We start from the raw sequence: 18,351 nt of genomic DNA on the forward strand, positions 1-18,351 counted from the left end.
CCACATAGAGAGATCAATGTGTTAATATGCAGGTGATTGTTAAAGATGTCACACTGGCAGGTTAAAAAAAATACTCTTAAAGGAAAAGTGGAGTTAAATAAAACAACATGATTGTTCATGGCATAACATAATCATTCAGCACAGGGATTACATGCTACCATTTATTTATATCTATATGTTTTCGGAAGTCTATGCAACCTTTTTCTTCATATTAAGATTGATGTACTGTACATTATAATATGGTGAAATATAGTCGTTAATGTAATAGTTCAGGCTTTGAGAATAAAATGTAAACATGATTATGATCTTTTCAACAGATAAATAAGGTAACAGCGAACAGCTAATGTCTTTCATAGCAATAATGGCAATTTCACAGTACAATTACATGCCTGATGAAAGTAGATGAGCCGTTTGGTGTGGAGCCACGCTAATCTGAACAGTATTTTCTCAAATTCATGCATGGTTGTTCAGATTTTATACAGATATCACAATAACAATATATTGTCAACAAAACGTCCTGCAAGGTGCCGTGCATGCGAGTATGCAAACAGACACACTTACATCTGCATGAATCTCAACCCTCCTCCTCTGCCTTCATTCTCTTTTTGTTTCTTCTATCCATATTTCATGCCTGCATTTCTTGCGTTGAATTGTATTTTAATTTTTTATTTTTTTTTTGCATTCTCTAACCCAGAATCAAAAGGCCCTAAAGTGTTTTATATTTTACCAAAGTGATCCAGTTTTTGAAAAAGCTCCTTTTTTTTTTGTCTGTTGCCTGTTAATTAATACCATTCAATAAACGATTCCCCTTTGCCATAAACCCGCCACACAGTAACGATCAGTGTCACTTGTGCATTTGTTTTGTCTGAATTTAAATGCATTTAATTAATTTGATATTGAATGCGTGTGTGCTATGGAATACATTTCGTTTTCTGTCTATGGACTGGTTGTACATACTGTATGAAAGTGTGTGAACGTGAGATGTGCTTCCTGTTTGTGTTTTCAGTTGATTCTTGTGTTTGTTTGTCTTGTGTGTGTGAGATTGTAGAGTGTTTCTCGACAGCTGTTGTCTTAGTTAAAGGCCCTTTCTCTTCTTTGTGATGTACTTGTTGCTTTAAAGGTGCATCTACCCAGAATTCCAATGACATAGAGCCTGAAAAACAGGTGGACAGCACTGTAAAGATGGCAGGCGTCATTGCGGGAATCCTCATGTTTGTCATCATTCTCCTGGGCGTTCTTCTCACCTTCAAACGCAGGTACTGCTTACACAAGCACACACACTTTTAGATCAATTTTACAGTGAACAATAGGCAGACCAAAAGTTTGGACACACCTTCTCATTCAAAGAGTTTTCTTTATTTTCATGACTATGAAAATTGTAGATTCACACGGAAGGCATTAAAACTATGAATTAACACATGTGGAATTATATATAAAATTATATACATAACAAAATAGTGTGAAACAACTGAAAATATGTCATATTGTAGGTTCTTCAAAGTAGCCACCTTTAGCTTAGATTACAGCTTTGCACACTCTTGGCTTTCTCTTGATGAGCTTCAAGAGGTAGTCACCTGAAATGGTCTTCCAACAGTCTTGAAGAAGTTCCTCGAGAGATGCTTAGCACTTGTTGGCCCTTTTGCCTTCTGTGTACGGTCCAGCTCACCCCTAAACCATCTGGATTGGGTTCAGGTCCGGTGACTGTGGAGGCCAGGTCATCTGGCGCAGCACCCCATCACTCTCCTTCTTGCTCAAATAGCCCTTGATGCCTTCAGTGTGACTCTACAAGTTTCATAGTCATGAAAAAAAAAGAAATCTCTTTGAACGAGAAGGTGTGTCCAAACTTTTGGTCTGTACTGTATATGCAGTTGCTCATATTTGAATGTACAGTAGCTGAGGTGGAATTTGATGGTACTAGTTAGCATTGCTTATGTCTTCTAGTGAAACATGCACACTGGCTTTCTTTCATTACATCACTTCCTCTCACCAGCTTTACTGTCCACCCCCCAACACACCCCCTCATGTCATTGTGTCTTTAAATAGCCCACCTCTTCCCATGGTGTCTCTGGCGTCCCTGCCGCACACGACACTCACACACCCCGCTCTCCTGCCTCGTAGGTCTTTCCTCTAGTGTCTGTCTGTGGATCAGTTTATTTAGTCTAGGAATGTGTTTGTCTGACCTGCTATTTAAAGCTTGAACCCCTTAAATTGAAGTCCACAATAAAGTTTGTGGTAGATGGGATGAGGATGAAAGAACGATATATCAGACATCATTTCTGTACTTGTGTAAGTAGTAGTTCCCTTGTGTCAGTTACAAAATCTATCTGCAGTCTTATCTAACTATATAGATAGGCTATTTAATTCCCTGTTTTTTTTTTTTTTTTTTTTTTTTTTTCCAAAAAATATTTTATTGAATTTTTACTAAATGTGTGAATGAGATAATTTAATTTAATATTTTTTAATTATGCCTGATTTTGCAATATGAAACTATTTATAATATATTGGCATTTTATTGGCTATATACATATAAAAAATATTTGTAAAGAATTTTAGTGAATTTTAATCAAATGTTTATGCATGTCTCATTTTCCATTATTAAATTGAATTATTTATATTGCCATTTAATGAGCCTTACAGATAGTTTATAATATATTATTTCTGTTTATTTTACTGAGAACTATTTTATGAAATAGGTTTATGCATGTCTCATTTTGCATTATTAAATTGAATAAATTATAATATATATAATTATATTGACCTTATAGGTATTTAATAATAAACTTCTGTTTTTACATTATTGAAATTAATTATTAATAATATATTATTGTTCTGGGCATTACATGGACCAATGGCCATACTAAATACAGTATGCTATTCATATCATATATTAGTTTGAGAAAGTCAGTCACAAGTTGTTGTTGTTGTTTTTTTCTTGCCAAGTACAACTGCTTTCTGTTGAATGCAGAAGTGCTTCACAAGCATTGGGGCCTATTTAATTAACATGATTTTATTGACCACAGAAAACCTGGAGGTAAATAGAATTTTATTATAAAATGTTTATGTAGATTTTCTAGTGGTCATGACAGCAGTAATTCATCAAATAATGGAGAAGAGCATTACAGCTTGGCACATATCCAGACACGTGCTGTAGTGAAGCACACTTTATGCAATTCAAAGAGCCAATGTAAGTGTAAATACTGATGTTGTAAGTCCTAGTAATGTCATTTCACAATTGCTTCATTTGCATAATTCATTTAAGTGCTAAAATGAAATATACCATCAGGGGATGCAATCATTTTCAATGTGTGTGTGTTATGTTGTTGTTGTTGTTTTATATGCAATCTCTGTATATTAAACCATGACAGCAGAAAGTATTTTAGCATTCAAAAAAAAAAAAAAAAAACATTGATTAGGCCTACTACTTTAAGAACTGATTGAAATTCCTTGAAAAACATTTACTTATTTGCAAATAGTGTAACATTAGAAGGACATTAGTGAATAACTATAATCACACTAGACCACACTGTTGTGAAATGCTTTTCTTGTTTTTTCATTGCATAGTTAGAGTTTGCACTCACGCTGCATTCCTTAGATAGCTGATGAAGTTGATCATGTCTAAATGATATTATATTAACCGAAAGCTAGGAGTTTTTCACTTGTTTTTTAACACGTTTTATTGTTCACAAGGGCATAGGTGATAACCGGGACCTAAGAGTGAACAATAGTGGTTAAAACCACCAGCTAAATCAATAAGCTCTAATTACTATGGATTGCAAAGGAGAGCTTGACAGCATCATTGTTAATGTGTCACTGAAACTTAATGATAGATCCTTGCTATTAAAAGAGCGGGAATCAAAAGGTTAGCCATGAACGGCTTTAGTAGGTTTTCATCTTCCACAGTCGTTGAAGGAAATGCTCTTCTGTTATTCATAAGGCAGAAACTTGAGGCTCGAATATTACAATAATAGCTTGTGCTTTTATGTTTAGGAGGCATAGCAGCAGAAGTTATACGTATGCAAATACAAGAGTTCCTCAAGTCTGGATTCACACAAATAGCTCAGACTGAAAACCTGAGCTGCTTGGCTGTCTGCTATCATAAAGGCAGCTACTTTTTAAGACAGTCATTTAGAGTTTGTTTATGTGATTCTGAGTTAGCAAATCCAAACTAAGAAACACAAAAATACATACTGCATGCACATATTGGATAAAATATTATTAGTACCTTTTAAAAGTAGTTGTACCTTTCTGTACTAGTAAAAGACTATTTTGTGCAATGTTGTGCAAAATTCAGATTTAACTTTTCAATGTGAATTTCAATTGAATTTGCCATGGTTTTGTTGTTTTATCATTCTATCTGTTGTTCACTTTATCTATTGTTCTATATTGTTTATCTATTCTAAGGCTTATAAACCTTCAAACTTCATTTAAGGCATTAAAAAAAATCTAAATCGTTCAAAAACGGTTTTGTCAACAACATAAACAACATATAAAATACAACATAAATAATTTGTATTTTATTTCAATAAAAAGCTTTTGTGGTTAAAATTAGTTATATTTTTAAATGTAATAAATAAGAAAATAATTTAAGAAATAAATAATACATTTTTTTTTCTCGCATTCAAATTGCAATTCTCCATCCTGTTATCCACCTTTAATTAAATGTAGTAGTTGAATTAGAATTGTATTAGAATTAGAATTCTCACTTCAATCCCTAATGGCACTTATATTCATGTGCCACAGCCTGATGCTGGATATTTGTTTAATTTGTGACTACCACAGTGTTGTCCATGTCCAGTTTTCTATTTGAAAGGTCAGCCATATCATTGCATACAGGCAGAAAAAATCTTCAGTTTTTAAGTATATATTATGTTGAATTTTGAGGAAATATTGAGCTGTTTAGGGAAGCAGCTCAATAAGGTTTCGAACAGACTCTATAGGGCACTAGAATTGAACATTTTAAGTCTCAGAGGACTCAGGAATTCAATTTGTGATGATTGTAGATGTCTGCACTCTAGTTACACACGAACACATTCTGTGTTCACAAGAAAAGATAAAATTGCTTATCCCTCGACTTCTTTTGATCATTCATATTTAAGCCACTAACACCAGAACTAAAGTCAGGCGATGATGAATTGCAGCATTTTAGATGTCTTTTGGTCACCATGAATTATTTCTGTGACATCAGAAATGCTTGCAAGCTCATAAGCTATGCCTTTTTATCTCTCAGAGCTTGTGTAAAGCATGTTTTTTTAAAGGCAGGAGAGATGGACTTCATTTTTAAACTAATAATACAAGGATGAATGGAGTGGACAGGCTGAGTCTAATGGCAAATTGATGTTTTTCTTCTTGGTAGTAAATGTCCCCTCAGGCATCTTTGACCAAGCCTAAGATAGATTGTAATTAATAATGGATAAAAGTGGAATTTTGGCCTTCTGCTAGCATTGAATCACAGGAGATTTGTCTCTGGTGCTGTTCGCTTTGGATAACTAAACATACTGTACTCGACATGAAATGAACATGAGTAAAGTCTAATGTGTTGTTTCACATTTCTGTATGCTGCCTGTAATATACAACAGGACTTATTTTTCATAAAACTTGTGTTTTGTCTCAGAAAAGCTGTCAAGAGCATGTATGGTTTTTTTAAACCCAACATTTAAGTATTTTTAAAAAAATGTCATTTTGGGGCTTTTTTTTTTTACTATTGTGAGATTGTTTCATGACAATTAAAAATTTTCCCTTCATGTTCTTGACAGTTCAAAACTAACCTCACATGGTAATGTCAGATGTACTGTATACTGACTATGGTGTATTTTTAAGATAAATAATGCGGCTCAAAATGAAGACAGATGTTTAATGTTCTGAGACGTTTCTATGTGAGGCATGGGACAATATAACATTTCCATCTCACCCGCTCACTCAAGCTTCTCCATTTCAGCTAGAGTCAAAACTCAATGAGTTGCATGCAGCGCACTGTATACACTCACAGTTTGGCCTACCACACAGGAAACCCTCAGATGCTATATTATATGCTGTGAAGTATGAAAAGGTGATGTATGTTTGTGTGTGTGTGTGTGTGTGTGTGTGTGTGGGAGAGAGAGATTGTTACTTAACCTCTAGACTCATACCCTGTCTTTTATTTCTCCTCCTCTGGGCTACGTCTGCTAGAGAAATCCACACCTGGAGAACTCTAAGTGTGGGGTATTGTATGTTTAATTCTAGCCACAGTGCGCATCCTGAGCCCATCAAAACACCATTTACTTTTATTTGATCCCATTTGTGTCATGTTATACACTTTTACACATTTATTTGGTTTTTGTCACATTTTGGCACATGCACGAAAACTATCATCTTGATTTGTTTGTATTAGTGATTAAATAAAGCTCTGTTCCCAAACCTGATGAGCTGCCTTGCTGCCTACTGCCTTCTTAGCCACCTGCTGTCTTAAAGAATGGACTGATTTGGAGTATTGTACATATGCAGTATAAAAACTCATAGCTCACAACATGTGAGTCATAACTTATTTTAGGAGAATTTACCTTGCAATAATCTAATAAGCCTAAAAATAGCACAATGTTGAGTAAAATTTAAGCATTGAGATTTTTATTGCATTATCAAGTTTAGGATTGTTTTGAATGTATCATGATTTTCATGATAAAAGGCGATAAAATTAACAATGTGAAAAAAAATCTTGATTATTATTAGCATAAAAATATATCAAATGTATACAATTGAAAAAGTATATGAATATTAAATTATACACCATGATAATGGTAGTGTGCTAATGTACGCTGACATTAATTTCAAAGTCATTATGGCAGTATACATTCAATGCAATCCCAAAATATATCACGAGCTTGGTAAAAAAATAAATTACATTTCCAATGCAAGATGAATAATAGCGAATATTAAAAATCATTGTATTGCAACCCCTAAATGCATAATGAGATGAGTGAAAAACAGTAAACATAAAAAAAAAACTGGAATTGACGTTAGACATATTTTGACAAGACAAAATTTGATGAGATAGATACATCAAGGATAGGTTGAAAGCAAGGAAGCTTACAAGGCAGCATCTGATGAGCGTCTGTGATGCCTTAAAATGCTGTCTCTGAAGACAGTTTACTAGGTTTTGGAACAGAGCAATAGTGGTTATTGGTGTTAATTGTGAAAGTATCACACTTTTGCTCGCTTTAAGTATGGCCTGTGTTTAATGTGCTTTTTGTCTTGCATTCTCACTCTTTTTTATTTTTAATTGCTTGTTGTTGTGCATTGTCACCGTTAAATGTTAGAGAAATCTGCAGTGATCTGTGCTGGGAAATTTAAGGGTGGTTCTAATGTCACTACATTACCATATTAAAATAAGTTTATTTGTTGCCTGTTAGATCACCCTCTCATAAATAGCATTAGCATATGTCCCATGGTGCAGCAATTACAGTGAAAAGGGCACTTGATTCGCTCGGAGAGTGGCTTCAAATGACACTTTATACTGCAATCCGGACTAGCTGGTAATTATTCCTCTTTAATACTGTCTCAACCCTGCCTCGTGTGCTGCACTGCGCTGTTAAGCTAATATGCTATGTTCATGAAGGCAAAGGGTGATTACACCCACGCCAAGACACCTACACAAACAACTGGATTGAGGATTTAGCTTAAAGCTCTGAGGTTGCCAGGTCTTTTCTGTAATCTTACCAAATCCACACAACTGCAGCATTACTGAGAACACATTATAAAGTCAGTGCTTAAGGTCGTTTGGCTTTGATTAGAGAGGGCATCAGTAACAGGTAAACGATTTATGGTTTATGGTACGTTTTCGTATCAGAATTGTATAGGCTGTAAAGTAGCTCTTCAGAATATAGAACTAGAAATGTGTTGTAGGTTTTCTTTTCAGGCTGTTAAATAGAATGTTGTAGAACCATAAACCGATATTTAAAAAGGTCTCTTTGAAATCCTTAAACATAACAGTGCTGAAATATTCATAGCAATATTCCATGAACTGACATGCATCGGCTGCTTTTAATAGCAATTTCTGTGATGTATTCAAGGTACTAACGTGGAAGCACTGACTTGTTTGGAATTCTTGTTCATCTTTAAAGGGGTGATTAACTTTTTAATTTCATTGTATTTAGTTAAGTTTAGTTTATTTTGTGGTCAGTTTATAACGTAGTTCCTTTTTTTTTTTCATGTTCTGGATAACAATTATGTGGTATAATGACTCTTTGTGACAGATTCATAAAACAGTCCATGCTGAAATGATCTGCCGCTGTTCCACATGAACGGTTTAAATACCTTGTTAAAAATAAACTTTCCTAACGTTGGGGTCCTTTATTTGCATAAAATCCTAAAAGATGGAGGTAGATTTGACTTTTCAGAGATGTCATGAGGTCCAGGTGTATTATGTGAAATATAGTGGCTTCCGATTAGCCCTGCTGATAATACACAGATGTGATGATTCAGTGTGTAATCATATGCGTAGGCAGCACAGCTTTGGTAAATTTCTCCCTCAGTCAGCATTACGATAAAGTGATGAGGGAGTTGATCGTGGACACTACTCAGTCCCAGGCCATTAAACACACACTAACATACACACATATGCACACACACCAAGAGATGTATGGCCCTGCACTCAACACACGGCAGTGTAGCTCTTGGTTTCGATCGATGACAGACCGAGACTTAAAGCTATTTGACATAAATAATAGATGATTGCTATAGGAGGGCAATGTTATAGAATAACACATTGAGAGAGAGAGAGAGAGAGAGAGAGAGAGAGATGATTTAGTAGAATGGTTCATAAGAAAGTATTATTGTATTTCTATATAATAAAATCAGTTATGTGTTTCCATTGTATTACTTAAAGTATCTTGAAGTGCCATGCAGATACAGACATAAATTGTTACTATATTCAGGCACATATTACGACAATAATTTTGTTTTTGACATTTACAAAGGTAAAACCATGTTTTTGCACATGTACCATGATAGTTCTATTATATTCTTGTAGTTATTCTTGTATGTGAGCATCAATTACTGTAGTATATACAGTAGCAAAGTACCATGGTATTGCCATCTGAAATAATTATGTTAATGGTAGTAACAGTTTGTATGTGTATGTGTGAATAGCTTAATCTGACATCCTTAGAAATAAAAATAATTAACGATTACTGTGTATATATATATATATATATATATATATATATATATATATATATATATATATATATTTAAATTATTCTGAGCTAAATTTTGGGTTAGTCATAATTAGTTTTATATAAATGCAGTAGAAATCTTTGGCATGTCCTGATTAGACGTGTGAATCTATCCATGTGTGCACACTTCTACATGCCTGTCAGCCAATTGTGCGTGTGCATTCAAGCCTGAATGGATAAATGATCGATTTTATGATCTAATAATCCACGCTGTCTCGTTCACAGTCATTAGCTGAAATGAAGATGTATGAAGTCTTTGGCACTTTGTTAAACGAACCAATCTTTTGTCAAGTTCTGAACACTTTCTCTTACCCCGTCTTTCTCCAGTGTAAAGTGGCAGTACAGGCATGTAACATCACTGTGTGTATCACACTTTCTCCTCACACCAGAAATGCGTCTCGTTTCAGGAATGATGATAAATCACGGGAGAGACCACAACATAATAAAGAGGCCACTTATGCTGCGAGCTTCTCACAGTTGTACTCTATTAATATTTATGGCCACCTTCGCCCGCCGTGGTGCTCTTCACTTCGCTCTCTTTTATTAATATCATCAGAACAATGTCAGCAGGCCATTTTAAAGGGCCATTGAGATGAAATGGCCAAAGATGGATGCCCCCGCTGCATATGCATGCCGCTGAACGCATCAGCCGTCTGCATCTGTTTTAGCACCGTCAGCCCATTGCAAAACACATTTTCCATAACGGCCCATATCCAAACTGTGTTTTTATTGCCTACAGAGAAGTCACAGGGTCATTAAATATATTTACTTTGGCGCTGCTTTAGCGATAAAGCGTGCAGTTTGGGTGCTATAGCTTGTTTTTATGATACACAAAGTGAGAATTTAGTCAGCTCTGTGTGCCAAAGAGTAACTCTGACAGGCTGGTGCATGGATATTCAGCTTTGTATTATTGGAAAGGTTTTTGCAAAGTGTCAGGTTTTGAAGATTATTTGTAGTGTACAAACATGTTAATAACTCTGGTTATTAATACTGTATATGGTTTCTTTAGCAGCTTCATACATGGTGGGAAATTTGGAAAGATATTTCTATATTTTTTGCATGAAATGCAACAACACAGGTCGAAACATGATTACTTTTTTTATATATACAGTATATTTATTGTTTTAATTCAGTGTAAAGGTTTGCACTATATATATAATAAAATGTTAATATTAATTTCCAACTTATTTAATTTATATTCTTTATTGATTGATTTATATGGTTTGACTAAAATGGCAAAATTTTTCATTTGTAAATTGTAAATAACGAAGCATGCACCTCATGGAAGATATGTTTCCGAAGAGCGATGAAAAGCAGTGAGCGCAGTCAGGAAGCAGACGGCCACAAAGTCACTAACTGACAACTTCGCTTGCATATCATCACCAGTATTACAGTTAATCGAATCACCATTAACAGACACCATCTGGTCTTTATTATCGTATCAGGCTGCTATCGCTGTCCTAGCTTGCCGTATGTCTTTACCTGGAAGGAACCGGTCCACAGAGACTTCAACACTGAGACACGCTGATGACAAGGCCTCATTTCAGAGTAGCAAATGCATGATGTGTTCGCCAACTGCTTTTGGTGTCTCTTGTCCTCCTCCTTTCTCTTTCTGTCTCTGTTGAGCTCTTAACAGAGAACAGAGCTACAACATGTCTGTGAAACACCCACCTTTCCTGTTCATCTCTTTAGCTGTCCAAACACACACTCCCACCAGTAAACTACTCCTTTTTTTTGTTCTCTTTCACACTTTTTTTTTCACTTGAAGGGGAGCCAGATGTGCAGTTTCATACATTTCATTTATTATCAAATGATCATTTTTACAGATTTACTGTTACTATTACTGATGCAAAGGCCATTTGCAAACCTAAACTTACAGCCTCAGGCAACAGAAATCTATTGCGTAGCTACATGAAGCTGCATTGTATTTTCTTGTCCAAATAAAACATCATGTAACAGTGGCAAGTTTTACTATTTTTTTATCATTATGCATCTCTTTATTTAAAATACTGATCACTAATCAATGTGTTTATCCTTTTTTTGGTTCCTTTTTTATTTTGGTTTATTTTATTGTTTTTTATTATTATTTTAACTGTGGTATTTTTGTATTCCCATATCTAATGACTGTACATTAATTTGCTTTTTATAATATTGTTTACATTTTATATTAACTTTTTTATGTTCATATTAAATATATATATTAAATGTTTAAATTCTGTAACACATTTTTTGTTGTTGTTTTTGTTTTGTTCTTATCTTGCTGCTCCAGAAGAAATGCATATTCCTACTCTTATTACCTGTAAGTAGCATTAAATACAGAACATAACCAACCATCCTTTTTTTGTTCATCATTTACTAATAGCTTTTACTAAGTACTTTTAACAATCCCTGAGAAATAGTAAAACCTCCTTAGATCATTAGAAGAAAAAAGTGAGAGAACAAAATAAATGAAAATCAAGTTAAAGTTAAGTGACAATTAGTCTTCGTACCAGATCCAACTTTGCCATGTCAGACAAAGCTTTTTTAAATTGTAAGCTTTTTTAATTGAAGACAAGTTACATTTGAAATTAACTCTTGAGTCAGTATTATATATCACACTTTGCTCCAATGTTTTAACATCGCAGAACTTCCATTTTCTTGCAAAACAGTCGATTTTGACCCATAAACCATCTTATGCACTATATACCTACAAGTTTTTCAGATTGCTTCGAAACATAAGCAGTCCCAGTTATAAATTGCACTCATGTGCACATAAATTGATGTTTCTCCACTGTTATCTAATTATTATTGACTTCTTGCTAGTTCAGGTCAAATCTTTTGGTCTCCTTATTACTTTTCCATTACACTATTCGGCGTTACCTTTACGGTTATGCCTGCCTCAGCATTTACTGCACAGGATTCTTTCATTTGCACTGTGTTCAACAGAGCCTTGCTGCAGGATGTTTACCTCATGCATTAAAGGATTTAAAAGCTCAGATTCACAGTCAGACTACTATGTGCATTCTCACCACTCTCTCCCTGCTCCTGAAATATAGATGAAAGAAAGAACACAGCCAGGAGGAGCTCCTTCAAAAGGATATCATCTGAGAGGGCCTAGACAGACAGCTACAAGCTAAAGCTAACCATGACGCCAATATATTCCCCAAATCCGGAGAGCGAGTCGTTCTCATATTCAGCAGGGTTATGTATCAGCATGCATTTTCAGAGTTAGTAAAGCGATCAATGTGCATCTTCGCTTTTGTCCTTGCACTTACAAACTTAAAAAAAAAAAAGCCAGATAGGAAAGAGATTTTGACTTCCCATAAATCATATAATAATAAAATAATAATAAAAACTTCCGGTTTGTAATTTTGTGTGAATTAACACTCTCCAAGTACCAAATGCGAGTAAAAATATTTTTTGGCAAGTGTATCAAACCGTGTTACTCACCACTTTGCCGGTAAGTGTTTTTATTAATTCTAACCATGCCTGAGAACGTGGTATGGTTTGGTGTGATCATCAAATTGCAAAGACTGTACTGTTATTATATAAATGTATAATCTTATGTGCTGTGTTGTGAACTTTTCCCATAAGCAGCTCATGATAACTTAGAGAGGCTCGGTTCACAATACATGCGGCGCCACACAAACCCAATCTCTGCAAGAGCTGTGAGTTTCAGTTGCTTATAACGTGCATTTGAAAATATAACAGGACCCAAATATTTTCCCAAATTTGTAATGAGCATCATTTACAGTACTGTACATGTCTGTTGTCAATTAAAGGGATGCATTTAATAAAATAAAAAAAAATTTAAATCCCCTGCAGTTTTCTGCCAAACTAAAAGCTCTATAGTTAAACTTTTGAAAGCAAAAAAAAAAAAAAACTTAAATATAAAAAAGAAGAAAATAATTGTTATTAATAATACTAATAACAAAAGTTTTATGGCTGGAAAATATTTAAAGTATGGCCACTAAATTTACTGCTTTGGCAGATGTGGCAAAATGTTATTTTTAAGCACTGCTTGTACTTTTGCATGCAACAGTACATGCATCTGAGAAGATAGTAAGACATTATGCTTGCCTTAGCACCTTTCAAGATTTCTAAATATCCTTTATATTATTCACTATTGTTCAGTTGCTTGTATGCACAAAGTTAACTTGTAGGGCATGGCGTTAGCGAGGACAAGGTCATGGGTTTGATTCCCAGGGAATACGATGTTAAATTTATATTGATGTGTTTGAATGCACTTAAGTCACTCTGGATAAAAGAATCTTCCAAACTTGTAAATGCATGCATACACCAAGTTGTGGAGTAGACATTGTGATGCATAAGGAATAGACATTACCATCACCATATACACTGGACAAAATTTTAAATACAACACTTTTGTTTTTGCCCCCTTTTTTCATGAGCTGAATTCAAAGATCTAAGACTTTTTCCATGTACACACAAGGTCTATTTCTCTCAAATATTGTTCACAGTTCTGTCTAAATCTTTGTCAGTGAGCACTTCTCCTTTGCGAGATGATTCATCCACCTCACAAGTGTGGCATACCAAGATGCTGATTAGACAGCATGATTATTACACAGGTGTACCTTAGGCTGGCCACAATAACAGGCCACTCTAAAATGTGAAAAAATTATTTTGAAAAAAAATTTCAGTGTATATGGTTATAGTAATGTTTATTCCTGATGCATCACCATGTCTACTCCACCGATTTGTGTGTGCATGCATTTACAAGTTTGGCAGATGCTTTTATCCAAAGTGACTTAAGTGCATTCAAACACATCAATATAAAAGTAACAACGTATTCCCTGGGAATCAAACCCATGACCTTGTCCTCGCTAACACCATGCCCTACAAGTGAACAATAGTGGTTAATATAGAGGATATTTTGAAATCTTCTACAAGCTTACTAATACAAGTCATGCTGCCTTGACTTTGCATGTTCTGCTGTCAGAAATGCATATGTCTTTGTATTATATCCTCCATTCAAGTTTTAGCTCAACCAAGTGTGATATGCTTATTAAAGAACATTTGGTGAATTTTATGCGTGAATGATGAATCAAGCCAGATTTTACAGCTATCCCCTTATTGTTCCCCCTCTCTCTCTTTCTCTTTTACACAAAAACATTAACAAAATTTGGTGCTATAAATACTTTTTATGGTGATCTACAGTAACTATATTATAGCCTCCACTTTTAATGAAGTGCTGTGCTGACATTCATCAAGGATTATCTATAGTTTATGCCACTTGCAATATGTCCAGAATTTGACACTTGAAACGAGACACATTAATGCAGCAATCAATGGGTTTTATTGTCTGATGGCTGTTGTATTACAAAATACTGTGACCTTCAGCATACACTGTGGGATGAGCCAATGGGTTGTTGAATAGGCAGGGAGCACACTAGGTTTTGGTATAGAGTTTGTGCATTGCAGTTTCTACAATGAAATCTCAACACTTTATAGCCATCACATTGATACTTTGCTGCTTAATTGGAAAGTCGTGAGCCCTCTCTTATTGCTTCTTGGTGTTAAGACTTTCCGTCCTCTTTTGATCCTCATTCACCAAAGACCAATGTTACTGAATTTATTTCCCAACCTAGCTAAAATGGCCCCAATTTTAAAGGTTCCCTGGTTTTTGAGGAAGCTGAATCTTTATTAGGGTTTATTTATATATTTTTTTTAAATTCCCAGCAAATAAAATAAGAAAACAAAGAGTTAATATCAGCTCGTCCGCGTAAGAGAAGCAAGCACATATTGAGGTCAAATGGTGTTCTGTGGGACCTGGAGAATCAGAGTCTTTTTATTGGATGACTCCAATGCATTGCTGACAGTAATATCTTCCTTGGAGTTCTGCAAGTGTGGGGAGACCTCAGCTTATGAACAGCCAGACAAATCAAAGACCCGCAGAAGTGAAGTCTGCTGCCTTTATAAAGACTGCTGAAGATTATTTGTTTTTTTGATCGGTGGAATGAGAAAAGGAAATGTTGCAAACCACATTTTTCAACTTCACAGCTCAATGTGTCAAAGTAAGAACTGCTAGGTCACTTATTCAACATATCACAACTTTAATCAGGATCAAATACATTCATAGTGCTATACATCTGTAGTTATGAAACATTACAGCTGTCATCCATATGTGCACTGCCCATTTCAACAATTCTATACTGGGCCTTTAAGAGAAAGTGTTACGATATATAAATATATCATTAATGTATTTGTTTGCATTATCTACAAGTGAATGTGTTTATGTACAACTTTTTCCTGATCAATAGACTTGTAGTGTTCAATTAGCTTTGTTCTGCATGGCAAGGTTTTGAGTTTCTCTCTCTTGATTTGAGTAGGTTTGTGATTTTTGTTCTCTCTCTCTCTCACTTGTGGGCATATATCACTGCAGAATATATATTTTAGATTATATTACATAAATATTTCAGTCAATGCCATTGGAATAGAACAATGGCTCACGTCTTGTCCTCCATGTGCTCAGTGTCTGTCCGTGTGTGTTTGTCTTGTATATCTTGTATGTCAGTTTACAGCAGTGTTGTGACAGTGCTTTGGTTAAGTGATGTATATTGTTATTATTATACTCCTATACTGTTCCGTTTATGCAATACATAAATGTCTAAACTAAAACCAGCAAGTCCAGCAGTAATGAAGCTGATAACTGATTTTAATAGCCTTTGTTTGTCCAAAAAAAAAGTCATTTCTTTCACATGTTTAGACATTAGTTTAACAGTTTGCTCTAGCCAAAAGCATTGCAATGACACTGAAGTATCTTGTTTTGATCTTATGTATAATTGTGTCCTGTTGTGGATGGATTTGAAGGAAACTAGCTAAAAAACAGAAGGAAACGGCCAACAGCAGCACGCAGAGAGAGATGGGGCCTGTAGGCACAGCAGATAAAAGCACTGGAAAAGTCAGCACGTTACACAAGGACGATCCGTTCTCCACCAGCAACCAGGACCTCAACGGATTCTGTGAGTTCAGCAAATATTGTGCTGTGACATTTTCTGGTCTGCCCTGTTTTTTTTTTTTTTTGTAGAATCTCTGTTTGTTTTGAATGTGTCTGTGCTCTAATAACAGTATGGGTTAGAGAAGGGCATTGGCATTAACCACTGAATAATGAAAGAATGAATAAAGACACAAATGAAAGAATGAATCAATGAATTAATTTACAAATTAGCAAATTAAAGAAAAACGAATTTCACATAAAGAATGCATGAATGAATGAATGAATGAACAAAAAGTTCAAATCAGTTAATAAATAAACACATTTAAGTTAATTAATACATGAGTGAAATATTGCACATGTAAATAAATGATTAAATGAAAAATGTAATGAATGAATAAATTAATACTTGGATGAATAAATGGATAGATTAACAAACAAATGAACCAATTAGCAATGCATTGAAACTATTGAGCTGGAATACAATACAGCAATATTTGTCATACGTGCACAATCTTTACTGAGCATTATTTGTATCATGCCTCCCGTCCAATAATCTCAGTACGGTTTGTTTATTTCTGAAGATCTCAGCTTTCCAATTCTGTCAATTTAATCGTGAAATTAAAATAATAAAGGTGTGTTGACACTCTTTAATGTGGCGTGACAGACTGCTAAAGGCTAATTAGTTTAAGTGGCACATGAACCAACCACCTACTACTAACTATAGCTCAGAATAAACATGAATGGGCATCAGATGATTTGTTGAAAGATAGAGTATTAATTTCCTGTTCGATCAGAACTTTTTCACAGGTTCTCTTTAGAGAACTTCTTGCTCTTTTCCACCAGTCTCAAAAGTCAAAGTCCACAGGTCATATAATCGCCACGTTCCCCAAATACCACGATCTTCTGGAGTAGCCGCAGTGTGTGTGAGCCAATCTAAAGATTCATTATTGCAATCACACAAACCTCCTGCATGTCCCACCATCACACTGATGAGCTCAGCAAGCACTAAAAGGGGTCAAAAGCGGTCAACAATCTATCATTTTAACACAACTCACCATTCCCCTTGATTGTTTTCACTAAGCGTCCATCAGGAAACCAAATGACGGGACGCCTCTGTCTCACACCTGCCCATCACACATCTGAACGTCGCCCACCGCAGAGAGCTATTTTGTAACTTAATAGCATGGACCAAAGCGTTCTACATATCAAGAGACTTCGCTATTGACGTGCTGCTTTAAGAGGTGCTGGAGAAGAATAGCAAGTGGCATTTGGACTAGGCGTTTTTTCCTTCTCTCTCTTTCATTCTCAGTTTTAAGTGGGCTCTGGCATGCTGTGAAAGGGCTGTAATTAGGATGGGTCTTTCTGAGTTGCTTTCTGCACAAAATGTCACTGTGGCCTTTGTGTACAGAGTAATTTGAATGGAGCTGGAAGAAGAGGGGGCAACGGAGTATAAGAGCAAGATGCACAGAGAGAGAGAATGTCATTATGCATAATGATCACATTTCCTTTAAAATCAACACTGATTGGCAGTGTGTTCTGCATGTTTAGTGTTTCTCAGTTCTTTTGAATGTCATTGGTCAGTGGATGTGCAAATGCAGTTCATTTGAATGTTTATTTCGGATCATTACAGGCTCAGAGTAATTGGAGGCTGTTGTTGTATCTGTTATGTATCTAATGATCTGAGAGTCACTATTACTGAACAAGTACAGCCTCTTTATTATAGACGTGTGTTGGAACAGAAACAATCTAGAACTCAGTCCAGCTCATAACTGCTGTTTGTGAGCAGTTCTTTATAAAAATAAATACATTTTTTAAAAAAGCCTAGTAATACACTATGAGAGACCATACACTTTCATCTTAAACTTTAAACATGCTGTGGGTAATATCTGTGTTGGAATTGCAAAAATCATTATTTGTTTCTGACTGTATTATTTAAAAATATTTTTTTTAATCACCGTTTTGTCTTAAAATATAATATAACAACTTTCTTAAAATGAAAGAATATTAAAAGAATGTACAATTCTTAAATGTTTAAATAAAAAACTAGTTTGATAATATATATATATATATATATATATATATATATATATATATATATATATATATATATATATATATATATATATATATATATATATATATATATATATATGTGGCTTGAAAAGCAGTGCATGTGCTGGATTTAAAAATTTTTGGGCCCAGGAATCT

The 18,351-nt window shown here is 34.8% G+C and overlaps 1 protein-coding gene across 1 annotated transcript in view; it reads left to right on the plus strand.

Annotated features, from left to right (window-relative positions):
* LOC113050247 (receptor-type tyrosine-protein phosphatase T-like) overlaps positions 1 to 18,351 on the plus strand; it is a 73,531-nt gene that overhangs the window by 6,098 nt on the left and 49,082 nt on the right. The window contains exons 3-6 of the mRNA XM_026213036.1: positions 1,121 to 1,256; positions 6,166 to 6,198; positions 11,476 to 11,505; positions 16,017 to 16,168. Coding sequence (XP_026068821.1) covers positions 1,183 to 1,256; positions 6,166 to 6,198; positions 11,476 to 11,505; positions 16,017 to 16,168 — 289 coding nt within the window. The 5' untranslated portion in view covers positions 1,121 to 1,182. The remainder of the gene's footprint in view (positions 1 to 1,120; positions 1,257 to 6,165; positions 6,199 to 11,475; positions 11,506 to 16,016; positions 16,169 to 18,351) is intronic.

Source organism: Carassius auratus, chromosome 31, assembly GCF_003368295.1.
Source record: "Carassius auratus strain Wakin chromosome 31, ASM336829v1, whole genome shotgun sequence".
Taxonomy (NCBI): Eukaryota; Metazoa; Chordata; class Actinopteri; order Cypriniformes; family Cyprinidae; genus Carassius; species Carassius auratus.